Below are 17245 nucleotides of genomic sequence, written 5' to 3'. Positions count from 1 at the left end.
ATATATAAATTGATCTCAATCCAAATTGCTATTAACCCCTTTCAAACTGTGCTAAATCAATCCAATAATTATAGTGCATTTTATTATATTATTAGCAAATACGGAATAAATTAATTTTAGAAGACTCACATATGATGATCCCAATCGAATTAACCCTATCAAACATAACATAAACAACATGTTTTGCCAACTTTTCCAATCAATCAACCAGAAAATATGCATATCCTAATATTTATGTTCTTACCACCCACAATCTGGCCCAAATCAACTTTCTGAATTGGGCCTACTATGTCCAAATTCCTTGAAGTAATAAATCGGCCCAAATTTCCTTGAAGTAATAAATCGGCCTTCCTTGAAGTAATAAATTGATTTGGGCCGATTTTACAACTCACTGAGTCAAAACAAATCGACTCGCACCTCAATGAAATTCCTGCAAAATTCTCTCATCTCAATTCAACAAACCTTCAAAAGACCAAATCTTTCCACCATGAAAGCCAGATAACATTACACCCCATTATAATTACACTAATTAATCTCCCATTAATCCCATAAAAATCATATCTTTAATCATAATCTTCCCTTAATTAATTGATTTTCTCTCTCCTCCAAATGGGTAAATCACTACCTTCAACAGCAGGATTAAAGAATTTTGCCAGAATTATAACATCTGAAAGAATCACCCCTCCAAAACAAGTCAAACCCAGATCACCAAATCACAACAAAACATCTGTCTCAACTTCACAGTCACAACCCCGAGTTGACTCGGTCAAACTCGGGCTGAAAATGGACAACTCGGTGAGTCGAACTCGGGTTCCTTTGTCGGAGGTGGTTGTGGATTGTGCGAGGCGCTGGTTTCAAGACACTCTTAAGGAGGCTAAAAATGGGGATGCTACAATGCAGGTTTTAGTGGGTCAGATGTATAACAGTGGTTATGGTGTTCGAAAGGATACTGAGAAGGTAGTAGTAAATTGGAAATTCTTGTGTTTTTTATGCAATTCAGTTTTGTGGGAAATTTATATTACAGTGTATGTTGCTGTGTTATTATAATTATTGTTAAATTAGTTAGTGATTTTATTATTCATGTTTGCGGGATTGATCAATCTCGGATGTTAATGTGGGCATGTTTGGAAAATGTGATGCAATAATAGTATGATTTTGATTTGTCGAACATGTTTTTTTTTTTTAATTTTAATTTTTTTTTATTTTTTTTAATGGAATTATGTGGATTGATACTTAATAGTTTGAAAATTGGATATTGACATAGACTTTGGAAGGAATGTAGACCATATATGGTTGATTGGTTGTGTATGTGTGTTTAAGTTGGATTTTGATGTTTGAGTGGGAAAAATTATACTGTATTATGGTTTGCAAGCAATATTCATTAAGCGCTTACTAGCTTAAAAAAAGAAGCTTTCTTGTTTGTGATATGTTGGTTGTCTTAGCCTTCCTCTTTGGTTGTAAGATGAGGTGTTTGGCTGAATAAGTGATATAGGGATTGATATGGAATAGGATTTTTGCTAGGCAAGCGATTTGGGAATTAGAAATGGGACAGGATTTTGCAGATTTGCTCTTGGAAAGAAAACTAACTCAAAGTTGGTTGCTAGAAGGCTTAGAACTTGTCATTGCGAAATTCCATTCAATGCTAGGCTAGGCTAAATCAAGAATCATATTGGTTTTTTTGTATATGAAGGGAAAATGCTTTTATCACACTTTGTACAGTCTATGCTACAATGCCTCAGTTTTTTTTACGCCTTTGTTCTACCTTAAGGCCTCCTCTTTCCTTTATGCGAGGAGGGAGTCCTGGAAGGTGGGTGTTAGTGTGTTACTCCAAATGTATGCCCTTATCCGTTCTGACAATTTAAATTCTGAAAGAATCCCAAAACTTGAAGGTACTTAGATTAGTATGCTATAACTTATGTTGGTATGGTTTTTTCACTTAGCATGCCATTTACAGATTTTACACAGACCTCTCTTGTGCTATATTAACCAGGAGGAGTGTGAGGTGCACCCCTCACATCATTCTTCCTTTTCTAGATCTGCTTATTAGCATATTTGCAAAAAAGTGTGCTTTGTATGTGTGATACATACACCTCTGCTTCGTTAAGAAAATCTTGTTAGTGCCGACTGTTTTAGTGCTTGAGATTTTAGGTAAAAGATGAAAAATATGTTATAGTATCAGGTAGTGTGACCATTAACCTGCTTTACACATGTAATCCAGGGGCGTAATTGGATTAATATAGCTTCCAAAGGAAGGTCTTCTGCATGGAAAGTTAGCAATAAACAGCCAGGTTTGTCTTGTTCCAAATTTCAGCTTAGATTGTGAAGTTTATCATTGCTTATATCTGCCTTCTTATAGGGTACAATGTAAGTGACTCAGAGTCTCAGGATCTCTAAGACACCAGAAGCCACATTTAATACTATGTGACAGGCAGAAGAAGGATCCAACTGTGAGTTGTTTTTGTTTTTCAATCTAGACACTGTATTACCAAAAGTAGCCATGTATATGTATGATGTCATTTGTGTATATGGCCATGAAGGCAATATCTTCTTTAGTATACGAGGAACATATTTGATGATATATGACCTTTTACAAGTTGATGTAACATTTTTTTTCATAAGGTATTGTATATTTACATTTGCTTGGTAATGTTTCCTATCCCTGAAGTAAATGTTGTGAATTCAAGTGAAGGTATCAAAGCATATGCGTTGGCTAAATTATGACTATGAATTGCATTCACATTAAGTGGAGAAATGTAGGTCGAGTCAACATGACATAGTAGCTTAGTTTTCTTCAGACCTTTTTTCTTGTCCTATCTAAATTGCGGTTTTGCTGACTGCTTTTTCAAGCTGCTTGATCACATTAATCAGCTGAAAAAGCCAAATAAAAAGTGGTCCAAACCCCATTTGCTACACCAAACAAGGCCATTTGTTGCTAATAATTACACTTGCATGTGATGATATGACAATATGCAAAGAATGCATCATATTAGCACATAATTTTGCTGTGCTTCCTTTGAGATAGCTTTTGAATTTTTCTGCTTCTAAGTTATTGGTTAGTGTGTTTTCATGGCCCTTACAGAAAAGAGAGTGCGCCATTTTCCCCCTTGATTATTGACACTTTTTACTCACTTGGACAATCACAATGCTTCTTTCCTGTCTATGTATCGGACTGCAGTGCTTTAGAATAAGTCAACCATATATTAACCTAGTCGGTCATAAGTACTAGCCTTATTTTCTAGTTTCTACAGAACATATATCATCTTAATAACAATGATGTGATAGACTACATTATGACATTAAGGTGGGGAGGACTTGAGCTACTGAACAGGATCACAGGATCATACTATTCAGAGATTGCGCATTTTTTTTTTCTTGTGGTTCCGCTGCTATTAGACTAACTGCACATTCGTGTTTCACTACATTATGTTGAACCATTTTGTGCCAATTGTTTCTTGCAGTTGCTCGAGGACCTTTTCATATTCCAAGCATTCTCTTCAGGTTCCTCTATTTATTTACTCCCTGTTGCACTGCTCCTAAGTGCACTACTCTTATTGGCTTTCTTAAGCCTTCAAACATATAAAATTCCCAAATCTATAGGATATCAAATGTACATGCCTATCAATCTTACAACTGGCTTTTAAAGAAAACTTTTCATGAACCACTTGTTGCTGGGATGAGAAGATGATCACCCTTCTTACTGGTATTGCAATATTTGGTAATTGTTTCATATAACTCCATATATGTAGATTATATAAAATATCTAATTTACTGATAGAAATGGTAAATTTGTTGGCCAGAAGTTTTAATTGCCTTGTATTGATACTGCTAAAATACAGGAGAATTGATCAACATATACACTGATATACATATTATTCAACAAAACCAATGTTGTACAACATCAATGCTCCTCTGATTATTTGTTTGTCTTCATTCATACTGCTTCCATTGAAGTTGAGGCATTGTAATATGATTATCACTTTCACTATGCTTTATCTATCTTCCTTCACGTCGGTCTTTTCTCCATTCCCATGGCTCCTCTGGATTTTTCGAAGCCCATAGCCCTACCCTCTTAGCACGTGCCTCTTTCTCCCACTGTATCAATCATCATTATGCACATTTTGAGTGTAAGGGTTTGGATACGAGCAGAGTAAATTGACAATATGATGTTTTTTTTTTCTTACATTAGCTAGCTCTGCACGGCGGTCATAGGCTGCGTAGTGCCATGCTAATCCCTTCTTCAGCATCACTTCCTGATATGAGGGTGATGATAAGTGGGAATTTGATAAATTTTGGGAGGAAAAAAGAACAAAGCTATGGAATAATATTGTAACTAAGGTGAATGAGTACACTAACTAATATCACATTCCCAAGACTAAGACGTAGTTTTCCATGAAAGGGTGATAAGCTTTACAAGATAATGGAGTGAAGTACCTGTGCAAATATGCCATTGCTGTAGATGTCCCCTACATAACGACCATAACGGTCTTCTTCATAAACAAGAACCCTTAAGCTCTTTCCTTGTACAAGATTTGCTAGCTCCTCTTTTGCCTGCTTCCCGTACGGCATTGCACTCTCAGGTGCATCTATTCCCCTGAATTCTTTTTATAGGCATTACAAATTTGGTAGATGAAACTTGAGTTGTACTAAGGGAACTTTATCATGATTTATAGTACCTCAATCGAATTCGGTACTTTTTGGCCAGAACCTCCTCATTTTGAATAGTAATAACCCTGTGACAATGAAAAAATTCGTTAATTTCCTATATTTTGAGCTGCGATAACAATTCGATAAAGATCTGGAAATACCTGTAATTCTGATCGATTATTTTCTTATGGAGTGCATCGGCCTTGGGATAGTTTTTCTGAGCACGTGCCTTTGCTCTTTCAATTGCTGCAACCTGCACTTCTTTAGGAACTGAAGATGACTCTCGAGGATCTGCAGTACTTACATATACAGTTATGGTATCTCCGTCTGCTACTGCCTTTACATCCACCTGTGTCCATCCATTTATTTTGTTTTCAGGTTAAATACTTCTGCATTATCAATTTGGAGCAAGAGCAAGAGAAAGGTTATTACCGGTAAAGTATGGAGCTCGTACTTCACCCCACCAGGGTACACAGATGGCGCTCCAGTAGGGAGATCAACTAATGTATGAGGATGAGGCAGGTTGTAGAAGGCAAGTAAGCCCTGCTCGAATAGTATTTACCCCAAATTAGAGTTTTTTTTTTTTTTCTCTTGTATGCTGTCTCATTTCGTTAACACATGCTTATAAGAAATCCTTGGGGCGGTGGAGCTTACCTCCACATCTGCCTTTTGGTGTCCTTTCAAGGTCGCGGTGACGAGCCTTGCTGTTTCCTCCGGGGTTCTTGGTGGGGGCTTGGCATCCTTCCATGCTTGTAGAAGTTTTCTGTACCTAAAAGATAAAATCTCTTATGAATGACTTGCCAACCCATTTTTTTAACAATGAAATTCTATGGACGAACTTTCAGTTTTTTAGACCTAATATTTTATAGATCATAAGAATTAGTATAAAACGGTTTCACCCAAGACTTGCTCGTGTGCTATGATCAGCACCGAATGTGGCCAGTATTTTTTGGGGGGAGGGGCCGCAGGAGGGAGGAGGGAGGCATTGGTAGCAGAGTTGTGCAATGTGATTATGCAGCTCAAAGTATTGAATTATATCATGCGAAAGAGCTTATCAACTTTCCCTTCCAATTCCGCTACATTGCAGAAATGACATTCTCTTGCAGAAGTGTAGATCCTTCAGAGACAGTTACCCTAAACTATTGTCTAGTCAGAGTAAAAAAGCTGTAAAACTGTGTATATCTCGAGCTAGGAATATTGGTACGACGATGAGATATGAGTCTGGATCAAGAATGGGACATACTAATATCATTTAGACTGTCTGTTTGACTGTTTCTGATCAAATTCAAACAGCTGAAGCACATCTGGGTGTTAGAATTAACATCTTAAATAGTTGGATGGTAGTACTTACCAGTTAGACTGAGCTTTCTTCGACGATACAACATGCTTACTGAGCCCTTCAGGCACCTGAAAATTAAAACATCAACATCAAACCAACCACTCTTTTTTCTTCACCTGATTTTTCGTAATCCAAAATCTGATTTTTCATCCTAGATTAGCTAAATTGAATTTCTTGATGATCCCATAATTCCCAGCTTTTGCTTGATTAGTAAAACTTACCTGGGATGTGGCCTCAAAGTAGAGAAGATCCTGCGCAAGGGCCGAGACTCCGACACTTTGGGTAGGAACACCGTGGTGGCCGTGCGGATGCGAGTCTGTGGTTGAAGGCTGACAGCAGTTCTTGTACAGAAATCTTAAGGCGTTTCCCATTCTTTGTTTTCTTAATCAGCTAACTAATGCTTCTGTTTTTGGTGAAAGAGAGGAAGAAAGAAAAAAAAAAAGCGAGAGAAGAATTTGTGGGGAAAGGAAAGGAATAAAAGGATGACAGATCACAGATATGATCGGGTGTTTGTTAGGATATTTTATATTTCTGTTACATTTTACAAATAGTTTGCCCCCATTAAATTCAACGAGTTTTAGTCAACGGCAAAGTATATACTATGCGGGACAAAGGGAGAGACGTTGTGACATTGAGGAGCGTCGGCGTTATAATTAAGGGACGGTTTTTTTTTTTTTAATTTTTATTTTTATATACGCGGTATTGAATTGAAAAGGTACACGAAACATAATGAATGAAGGGCTGTATAATTGTTTATGGCACTATTTATAGAATTGTATCTTTCAGGATTTGGTAGATCTTTACCTTGAGTCTTTGATCTGTTTATTCAACTCTAGGGAGATTAAGGACCACAGCCTATAGATTTTTGTCTAATTGTTTCATGAAAAAGTTGTGGTTTTTGAGGTTGGACGAGGCTAAATATCTACTTGTAGTAATTACCAGTTACCTTATAGGGAGTATATGATTGTTTTTTTCTTCTCGATGGTCCCCCACTTAAATTTATTCGAGTACGTCTTAATATAACTTTTGTCAATCACCAATTAAAGTATGTGTTTGTGCACTCGTGTACTAAGAATGCTCAGTAATGTCATATTATTGGCCTTTAAAACTCATAATTGAGATTCAATGGGATTTAATCCGACTTGCTTGACATGTCTAATACAATACCTCTGAATACAATATTTTCCTAACCATAACCTCACCCACAACACCCCCCCCCCCCACCCCCCACCAAAAAAAAAAAAAAAAAAGATTATTGGTGCATCTATCTACCGTAAATTAGAGATAAGAACATTGAATAACTTGTACAATTGATTATGCAATAAGTTTACTAATAGAATATTATTAGTAGCAGATACTTTACAAAATACGTGGGCAAACCACTTTTCTTGCATAATCGTATAATGTTTACGCGTAATCAAGCAAGCGTATGTCGACGCCGAATTAGCCTACAACTTACAAGGTCAATTAATGTTAATGTTGACTTAACATTTCAATTAATGCATTTTTTTGATGTACAGCAATACTAGCCTTCTAAAACTTAAACTTTCTTCTTCTCCCCCTAGTCCTACTCCTTCATCCTTACACTACTCAACCTCAGCGGCGTGGTGGTGGTGGTGGTGGTGGTGTCGGGACTGAATGTCTGCGCGCTATGCTTGCTGCAGCCTGCCGGTAGTGGTGGCTTCATAATTTCATATGACCGACCTCCCGTTAAAAGGGGAGCATTTTTGGGAAACAAAAGAATTTCTGCTCATGGCATCTCCTGTGATATTGATGACAAACCTTGTTTTATCATGTGCAGTAGCATGGAGTACTAACAGGCAATTATTTTTTTATGTTCAATGATTTAGAACGTCATTTTAAAAAGATATCTCTAGCGCTCTTATTTAGGAAATAATTACGGAGTATATATTGGCAATTCAGTTTTCTTGGACTGCCAAATGGTTTGTAATAGGGATTATTACTAAACTCAAAACAGTAATAGTGAATGCTAATTTATACGCGAGAGTATGACATTCTTGTTTTGAGACAATGCGTGGTTCCTATACCCAGGTGTACCATGCGCATGGTACACCTAGATCTAAATGACAGACCTAAATGAATAAAACGCGTGCTTATTAGAGTAGAGAAAGGCGGAAAGAACATCAAGTATAGATACAAAGTACACGACATTAAATATAAATATTCAGTTTCCTTCAATTTAGGAAAAGATAATTATTAATTGATATTTTTTTTTTTTGATGATCTTTTGAAAATATTTGACTTTTCCAAATTCATTTTTTTCTCTCTTCATATTATTTTATCCCAAAAAAAATTCAATCTTTTCCAAAACAAAACATTCAAATTTGTATTGGAAAAGTTTATAGTCCCTATATTTTCAATAATAAAAAAAAAATTCATATTTTCACTTAAAAATCCAATCTTTATATTTAACTAGATGGAAGCCCGTGCGATGCACGATTTTTTCATCTAAGATCATTTAAGATTTTTAATTATTTGTTTATTGTATTTAATAATTTCAGACAAAATTACAAAAGTTTAATATTTAATTAATTATTTTACTATAATTTATAATGAATTTATTAAATATAAATAAATTGTAAATATGATATTTTTTCCGTTATATAAAATCTTTAATGTGAAATGATAAATTTTTAATAATTTAAATCCTAAATCATTATTCATTATTTTACCATATATTTTATTTCGATAGAATCACCAACCTCGTCCACAACCAACCTACTACATTAGTAGTTAAATTGAACCGTGAAATGTTAGCCAAACTGAAATTGATATAAATTAAATCTTTACATTTATACAAAATAAATCAATATATTTACCAATAAATGAAAAATTGTTGCGATATAAAATCAAAACTATGCATTGGAATTTTTTCATCATCTCCAAAAATAATCAAAGCCATCCATAATTAAGTATACAACATCTAATCGTATGCCATTACATAAACAAATAACCGTTAAGTATCCTAAATAAATACAGTGTAACTAATAATTACAAATATAAATTTAAACATAAGATTTTAAAAATTACCTGGACATTGTGGACCTAAAACTAACACAAAAAAACTAACACAAAATTCGCTTGATGGGGTTTTGTATTGATACAAAATTTTATTTGTGTCGTATGATGTGTTAGATCTGCATGTAAAAAAAACATTTAGTAAATAAAACATAAACATATAATCGTTGAGTATCCCAAATTAATACAATGTAAGTAATAATTAGAAATACTAATTTAAACATAAGATTTTAAAAATTAAGCTAAAAATTTCCCGGCCATTGATGACCAAAAATTAACACAAAATTCTCTTGATGGGGTTTTTTATTGATACGAAATTTTGTTTGTGTCGTATGATGTGTCAATTTATAATGGTAGGTATCACAAATTTTAATTTAATTATAATTAACGAACAATTTGTATTTTTTATCATAAATACTGCCAAAATTTATCTTATAATGATAGGTATCAAAGTTTATTATAAGCGTTTATCATTTAAATATTTCTTAGTATATTTTTTTTTTGGATTTCTTATACTCGTAGTATTGAATTAATAAATTTATCTTTTCCTATATTTTTACTTTATTTTTTTCATTAAAATAATTTAATTCGTGGATATAATCTACGTGGCATTAAAATTTTAGATATATCAAATCTAATTCGTTACTTTTATCTGGGTGGCGACATACATTTTTAATTCAAAAATAAAATACAAATCTTTCTTGTTATTGGTCGAAATAAGTATATTTCTTACGTCGCGTTCCGAATGCTCTCCAAAAATGCCTACTTTATTTATATATATTAGATTAGTTTATTAGATCTTGTAATGGTCGTCTAAATTATGATCATGTGTATCTCTTGTAATGTTCATTAGATGATTTAATAATGTTCTTTATCAAAAAACACGATGTACTTTATATTATTTTGTAAGGTATAATTAGTTAATAATAGTATAGAGTATTAATTTTGCAAGTTCGTTATTATATCATATATTGTATGTTCTTAATTCAATCTTTTGGTAAAGTATTTTAAATATACATGTTCATCAATTGTAATCGTAATGTACTTTTACTATCCCTTCGTTGCTTGTTGTGAATTATTATTTAAAATTTGTCTTTTGATCATAGTGGTTAATTAACGTATTGTTCATTACATGATAGTATCATGCTCTTTATTAATAACATGAATGTCCTTTATCAATATTATGGATGAATGCTTTAGATTTGAAAGTCCATCATTGTCCCAAAAACTTCTCGTCAACCTCGGAAATCCTAATTACAAAAAAGAAAAAAAAACATAATTATTAGATGATATAGGTTAGAAAAATGTGGATAACAAAATAATAATAATAATAATAATAATAATAATAATAATAATAATAATAATAATAATAATAATAATAATAATAATATATGGGTTAAACCAGACAAACATGTCTACATATAATACTCTCTTTTTCTAAAAAAAAAAAAAAAAAAAAAAAAAAAAAAACATGAACATGAAAGTATAAAAACATACTATGAAGTAAAAAGAACATTCTTGGTATTATTGCCACTTTTTTTTTTTCTTTTTCCTGAGAAAGAACGTATGTTCTTTAATGTATCAATAATGCTCTTTAATATATCAATACGTTCTTTGATATGTCAATGATGTTCTTTAATATATACACATTGATTACAGCACATTGATTTGAGCAAAGTACATAAAGAGTACAACAAAGTACATATATATATATATTTAACAAATGTACATGCGTAATATCAACATTGATTTTAGCAACTTGATTTCAGCAAAGTACATAAAGAGTAAAACAAAGTACATATATATTTAACAAATGTACATGTGTTTTTCATATAATATCAACATTGATTTCAGCACTAATAAATATAATAAATTAAATAAAAGAACATAACTAAATAATAAAAGAACTTCATCTTCAACCTTAAACATATTGCTGTAAAAATAAATATATAATTATAAATCGATAATAAAATTTAAATTAGCAATAATATCTAAATTTAACAATAAAAAAATAAGAATTAACAAATGAAAAGATAATCGATTAACCAATTTACCTTCATTTTCGTTTACGATATCCTTGAATTCACCTTCATTGTTGATATCATCATCATCATCATCACCAACAAATCTAGCATCAGAATCATGGCGAAATTTGGATTGATAAACCATTATTAACTTCTTCTACAGAGAATTCTATCGATCGGTCGACAAATTTCTCTCTGTATTTTTCTCTCTCTGTAATTTTAGAATCTCTGTAATTTTCTCTCTCTCTAAAATGTTTAAAAAATGAAAAATGTCAATCAAGGATAATTATCAAAAACTGAAAGCTATTTAAACGGAAAAAACTCCCTGTAATTAAGCTAGATTTTTTTAATTTTTCAATAATTTGATTCCAGCAATTTAGTTACGCTACATCACCATGGTACACCCTGGTGTATATACAAATTTCATTTTGAGATCGGTGTTTTATTGTACATTAACAAAACTCTAGTCAAGTATTTTCGTAGTATTAGTAAATAAGAAAGAATAAACTATTTTAATTCTTTTCTATTTTTGTGCGAAGAGTCACTTGGACATTGCAAATTACAAATTGGGGGGTTTTAAATAACAAAGTACAGAAGAGCATCATGAAATTTGCCGCCCACTTTGTCTAAAAGAGGTATTCTCATAGACCTCAATACTGATTTGTTCCGTTTTATGTGGCAGGAAGAAGAAATGAAGGATAAAACTTGTTACTTTTAGCCCAAACAAAGGCTTTAATTTATGCACACGCCAATAAGTTCTTTTATCTTTGGAAGAATGATCATGCAACCACTCACTTTTAGTCTTTTGGAAGTATAGCCATATACTCACTGTCAATTTTTAAATGTTACAGACTGGCTAACTCGAGTAGGGTTTGAAAAAAATAAAATACATAAAAATACTCACACAACATATGTTTTATTATAATACAAACTTTTGGTAAAACCAACTTATTTAAAGTGACTTGTTATATTGTTGACAGCGTGTCTTAGTTTTCACTCAAGACCAATAGTTTGTATCAAACTTATGATGGCCGTTTTACTACGTATTTATAATTATATATATAGAGAGTATATACATGTCTAAATTGGCCTTATTATAGATGAGTATGATAGATGAATATGATGCATATAATTGCTTGCTCATGATTGTTCAACTGTACTCCATAATAAAACGCGTATGTATGAAAGAACCATCCTAAATTAAAGTCCAAAAAGCAGGAATAAAATTGAATTTTTCACCTTTACCTAAAGTTGATTATACTACTATTATCATCACCAGAAAAGAAGAATCTAATGCCCCACCTCAGGCTTCATAGTCATGCTTATATGCAGGTATAGCCTTAACAAATGCATAAACATTAGCAATTTTCAGAGTTCTCTAATTTTCTTAGCTCTTTCTTAGACCAACAGACTTTATTGCAGTTCATCAACTATGACAAATGTAAGTATGAATCTTATTTTCCCTGTTTAGTTATTGTATGATCTTCAGTTACTTAACATCATTATTTCGGCGTCATTTTCAGATGGTTGAGTTGAAGGTGGGATTGCATTGTGATGAATGCATCAAAAAAATATTGAAGGCCATCAAGAAAATTGAAGGTAAAGGATGATATAACACTGGAAAAATCAGCATTACATACTGTTTTCAGGAAATTCTGTTTCACTACATTATTATATTGTTGATTTTCTCCCCTTTTTTCTTGGTTTAGATATTGAAACTTACAACATCGATACAAGGCTTAACAAAGTCACAGTGACGGGGAATGTCACAGAGGAAGAGGTGATACGAGTGATCCATAAAATTGGGAAGACAGCAAGCAGTTGGGATGATCGCGAAGAGTCCATCAATGTGTCAGCAGGATATATGTGATGCTATTTCTGCATTTTGTTAAGAAATGTTCAGAAATCTGAATCTTTCATGCTAATTCTCACAGCAAATGGTCATCTTCTATGTAGTAGTATATAACGTATGTAGTTGATTTTAGAATGTAAGCTAATATTTAGTGTAATTCAATTCAGATCTTTGTTGATTTTACAATTGTGATGCCAGTTTATCTTCCTGGTGTTCTCTGCTTGCTGATGGCCCCATATATTTCTAACAGAAAGGTCTTTAGAATTCCAAAACTTCGTTCTTTACTTCATGTTGACTACAAGAATATGGCTTTGATAGGCAATCAATTGTTGGCTAATTTTAATTTGTTTGTTTAGCTGGTGCTACCTGCTCATGGCGACGATTTTTGGGATTCAGGCTATAAGATAATTGATCACAAGCAAACTACATATGCATAATTACGAATACTAAACCTTGTTCCTTTAATGCTACTGCAACCACAAATGCATCGTCTATGTCAAGAAACAAAAAAAAAAAAAAAAAAAAAAAAAAAAAAAAAAAACCGCCTTTGAGCATTAGAATACTTACCTTCAGTCTTCACTTATAAAGAGAATAAGAAAGCATTATCAGTCCAAGTAGATTATGCAGTTCCCATCAGGAATTGAAGTTGCTCCTTTTTTGGTTATGCTGCCTACTCCTGTATTCTGCGTAGCAGTAGTCATTCTCCTCCCAGGAGCCGAACTCAATGGTTGAGAGGATTTACGTTTGTTGTTGCTGCATCGTGCACTAAAGCTATTGACTCGAGTAATCCCCCCACCTTTAAATGATATAGCATGCTGTCCAGTTGCTCTAGGTTTTGTAAACAGTGTGCATAAATCATTATAGAGTGGACATTTATACTTTCGGTAAGGTGCAGCTTCAGGATGCACCTGCATGAGACTAATACATATTCAGTTCTTAAACCTGTCATATCAGTTGGTAAAGTCAGGATTTTTTTTCACATTATTTTGGATTTTGGATTGGAATAATTGTATTCAAGACCCTAAACATACATTCGAACTGTAACACATTGGGTTTTATAGTCGAATAAAAGCCTAAAACTGTCATGTAGTCCACCAGAGTACTAATATGTTGACAGCAAACAGCAGATCACAAGTTTCAACCAGAGTACTAATATGTTGACAGCAAACAGCAGATAATAGTCTGAAAGAAGCTAGGAATACAAGTTATGGTGCATACCTGGATGTAATCCTTCCACATTTCATCATCCACATCTACCATTTTTCGCCGATAATCCCAGCCAAAGCCAGGGTGAGTATATAATGGTTTCACAATACGATAACGTTTTTTCAACACAGCCATGTGTTTCTTGAGCTCCTTCTTGTCATAATCCAAACCAGTTTCTTTTCTGAACTCTTCAGACACATGATCCCAAACTTGCTCAGAGAATCCAGTAACACAGACCTCAAAATACTGAAGTTTCATTTCTTCAAGTAGCAACTCAACAAACACTTTCTCTAGACGTGGTGGCCAGTTTGGCTGAGACCAGACATCCTCAGAGTTGTGTTGATGAGGTTGATCATTCACCTATGTATACGCAGCTAATATTAAGCAGAGAGAACAGGATATATAACAGTATTTATTGCGCGATTTCAGTTAATACTCCACACAATTGTTAAATAAAATTTGTTGATAATCCACACAGTAGTTATTTTTACATGGTTCAACATGTGTCTATGATTCTATAAAATCAAGACTGAACCAACATAACATCAAATTTTAGAAACTTCTATTTTTTCCTTTTTTTTCTTTAGAGGCGGGTGGAGTATCTTAGGATGCCAGAAAGGGAAAGAGATCGATGAGGCGTACATGGTTCTTAGGCATCACTCCCTACCTTAAGGCTTTAACCAAGTGAACAGGCTCAAAACTACATTTACGGGCATTACGGCACATAAAGATATAGTACTTCGTAATACATTCTTCTAAAAAGGTACCAAAGTGTGCACATCCTTAACGCAACACTATCCAAATGCAACCATACTCGTGTAAAGTGTTGTTCAAAAGCATATACCCACAAGTACACAATCATCCAAGTAGCAACATGCCAACAAAGTACACATACCATCATAGCCAATTGAGATTCCACCACATCTATTCACGACATCAAGTCGACGATACTTGGGATTGAGACTTGTTAGTAGCTCCTACTGAGTAACTAAACAAATCTCACATTCATATTTCAAAATAGAGTTAGAATATATTCGAGAAAACTTGCTAAGATTCGACCCTCCGCCTTATACGAAATCTCTAAAATTGGTATCATGTAACACCGCATTTGGAAGTCATTACTTATAAAAATAATAAATGAGCCATTATGTAGCACAATTACATACACCCTTTGAAAAAAATAAAATAAATAATCATCGGAAAATTAATATGAAAGCTTTTCAAATCACAAATTAAATCACAGGTACAAACTTCCTATACAAATAGCAGATTTACATTGCATAATCTTAATTATTCTGACAATCAAATTCTATAAATTCAAAAGGTGAACACATACTGAAATCATGAGAGTTGACAGTAATAATGTCGCAACAAAACGAAAGAAAGAAAGGAAATTAGAGTATCAAACCATAATTGAAGAAGTGGGTTGACCAATAGAAGATGTTTTTCGGGTCCCTCCTCCTCCCTTTGGCATAGTGGTTCGTAGAGGGCAAATCTCTCTGTAAAAATTAATGTTATGGGTGGTTATATTTATATGAGTTTACAAAAGAAGAGGGAATTAATCAAAACACCATTTCAAATGCCAAGTTAATTGTTTTTTCCCTCCTAATTTTCCCTCTTTGCATTTTTACAGTTTTACCTACTAAATTTTCTTCTTCTGTTATATCCCCAATTTTATTTTAATTTTTATTTTTTTGTTGTACCATTTTATATGATTTTTATTTCAGTGACTACCAGACAGGCAGACATGCACCATTACTTACATTTTGTTAGAATGTCATGAATCGGTTAGTCCCCTCTTTAAATGATCATGACGAGTCTGTTGTAATGTGTAGGTTATAATTTTATGTTGTGGGTCAATTTTTGGGCTTATGTCAAAGCTATTTAGCAATGCTATATAAATTCTTAAGATTAGTGATCAAGATAATATTGTAATCCGTAGTAAAAGTTTTAATTAACTCTTCAATTAAGACACTCCTACTTACATCACTATCATACTATGGTGTTTTTTTTTTTTCTTATTATTATTATTTTTTTTTACAAAGAAAATAATAATTAAAAACAGACAATTAAAAACACCACGAAAGGAAAGATCGCTGATGAGCTCAAACAGCTAACCAGTGACCTGGAGCAACCCACAAGTGAGGAACCTTGCAAATCCGACAAGCTAACCACTATCACACTATGGTTTACTCCTTAATAGACTTCCCTTTTGTATATTCAAGTTATGGTTGAAAATCACAAAGCTGTACGGGGTACTTTAGATTATAGAAAAGTCACTGCATGACTTAACAAAATTGAGAAATTAATTGCTTATTGCTCTAGTCATGTTTGGTTTTTACACCGTATTAAATGAGCTAGACCCGGTTAATATCGCATATAAACAAGTGGATTGCTAAACATCGCCCGTAAATCTCCACATAAAGCCCACAAAATTCACTTGATTTGACAATATTGCCCTTGACCTAAAAAAAACACTCACACTCTCATCGCTCATCTTCTTTCAACATCTCTTAAAAAAAAAAAATTCAAACTACGGCAATGTCGAGGCGGCAAGGCAAGGAATTGGCGGCGGAGGGAAGGAGGTCTCAAGGAGGCAAGGTACAATTTCTTAAAAAAAAAAAAAAAAAAATTGAAAACCGCCGTGACGGAGGTGGGGCGCCTTGGCTGGACGCCTAGCCAGTGGTGGTGGCGCCAGCTGCAGACGCCGCAACCAGTGGGCTGGCGCCTGGGCTGAACGCCATAGCCACGGTTGTGGCGTTGTTTTAAAGCGCAGCAGCCGTGGCTATGGCGTCCAGCCCAGGCGCCAGCCCACTGGTTGCGGCGTCTGCAGCTGGCGCCACCACCACTGGCTGGGCGTCCAGCCAAGGCGCCCCCCCCCTTTTTTAATTTTTCTTTTTTTTTGTATATGTCTATTAATTTTTTTTTTAATTTTTTTTTGTGTAATATCTTTTTCAATTGTTTTTATACTTTGTTGTTTATTTTTATAATTTTTTTCAATTTTGTTGTATTTTTTCTATGTTTATATTTTGTTTACAATTATTGGTGTGTTTTATTTGTACATTTTTATTTTTATTCTCTATTTCAATTTGTTAGTACATTTTTTTGTTCATTTGATATTGTTTTTGGTTAGTTAATTTA

General features: G+C 33.5%; 3 protein-coding genes across 5 annotated transcripts; 2 read left to right on the top strand and 1 right to left on the bottom strand.

The window, feature by feature from the left end:
* The first annotated feature begins 374 nt into the window (after positions 1-374).
* LOC110699357 lies at positions 375-3778 on the top strand. 2 transcript variants are annotated; one of them, XR_002506890.1, is made up of 4 exons: positions 375-957; positions 2219-2288; positions 2357-2447; positions 3459-3778. XR_002506890.1 is itself a non-coding variant. In XM_021876880.1 (3 exons), the coding sequence occupies exons 1-3, from the start codon at positions 610-612 to the stop codon at positions 2392-2394; spliced, it is 456 nt and encodes a 151-aa protein (XP_021732572.1). In that variant the 5' UTR covers positions 375-609; the 3' UTR covers positions 2395-2647. The 2 variants fall into 2 exon arrangements, 1 of the variants encoding a protein (XP_021732572.1); XM_021876880.1 differs by lacking the exon at positions 3459-3778 and having other exon boundaries at positions 2357-2647.
* A 7-nt stretch (positions 3779-3785) lies between these two features.
* Positions 3786-7013, bottom strand: LOC110699356 (staphylococcal-like nuclease CAN1). 2 transcript variants are annotated; one of them, XM_021876878.1, is made up of 9 exons: positions 6205-6992; positions 5996-6051; positions 5299-5413; positions 5077-5187; positions 4806-4993; positions 4674-4730; positions 4432-4591; positions 4182-4250; positions 3786-4092 (listed from the first exon to the last, which is right to left on the bottom strand). In XM_021876878.1, the coding sequence occupies exons 1-9, from the start codon at positions 6352-6354 to the stop codon at positions 3994-3996; spliced, it is 1005 nt and encodes a 334-aa protein (XP_021732570.1). In that variant the 5' UTR covers positions 6355-6992; the 3' UTR covers positions 3786-3993. The 2 variants fall into 2 exon arrangements, with proteins under 2 accessions (XP_021732570.1, XP_021732571.1); XM_021876879.1 differs by lacking the exons at positions 3786-4092; positions 4182-4250 and having other exon boundaries at positions 4444-4598; positions 6205-7013.
* A 5314-nt stretch (positions 7014-12327) lies between these two features.
* Positions 12328-13170, top strand: LOC110699355 (heavy metal-associated isoprenylated plant protein 45-like). Its single transcript, XM_021876877.1, has 3 exons — positions 12328-12487; positions 12570-12645; positions 12756-13170. The coding sequence occupies exons 1-3, from the start codon at positions 12479-12481 to the stop codon at positions 12914-12916; spliced, it is 246 nt and encodes an 81-aa protein (XP_021732569.1). The 5' UTR covers positions 12328-12478; the 3' UTR covers positions 12917-13170.
* Positions 13171-17245: the final 4075 nt, after the last annotated feature.

This window comes from Chenopodium quinoa, unplaced genomic scaffold, assembly GCF_001683475.1.
Source record: "Chenopodium quinoa cultivar QQ74 unplaced genomic scaffold, ASM168347v1, whole genome shotgun sequence".
NCBI lineage: Eukaryota > Viridiplantae > Streptophyta > Magnoliopsida > Caryophyllales > Amaranthaceae > Chenopodium > Chenopodium quinoa.
The sequence above is the reverse complement of the archived record's forward strand: the minus strand, read 5'-3'. Positions and strand labels throughout refer to the sequence as shown.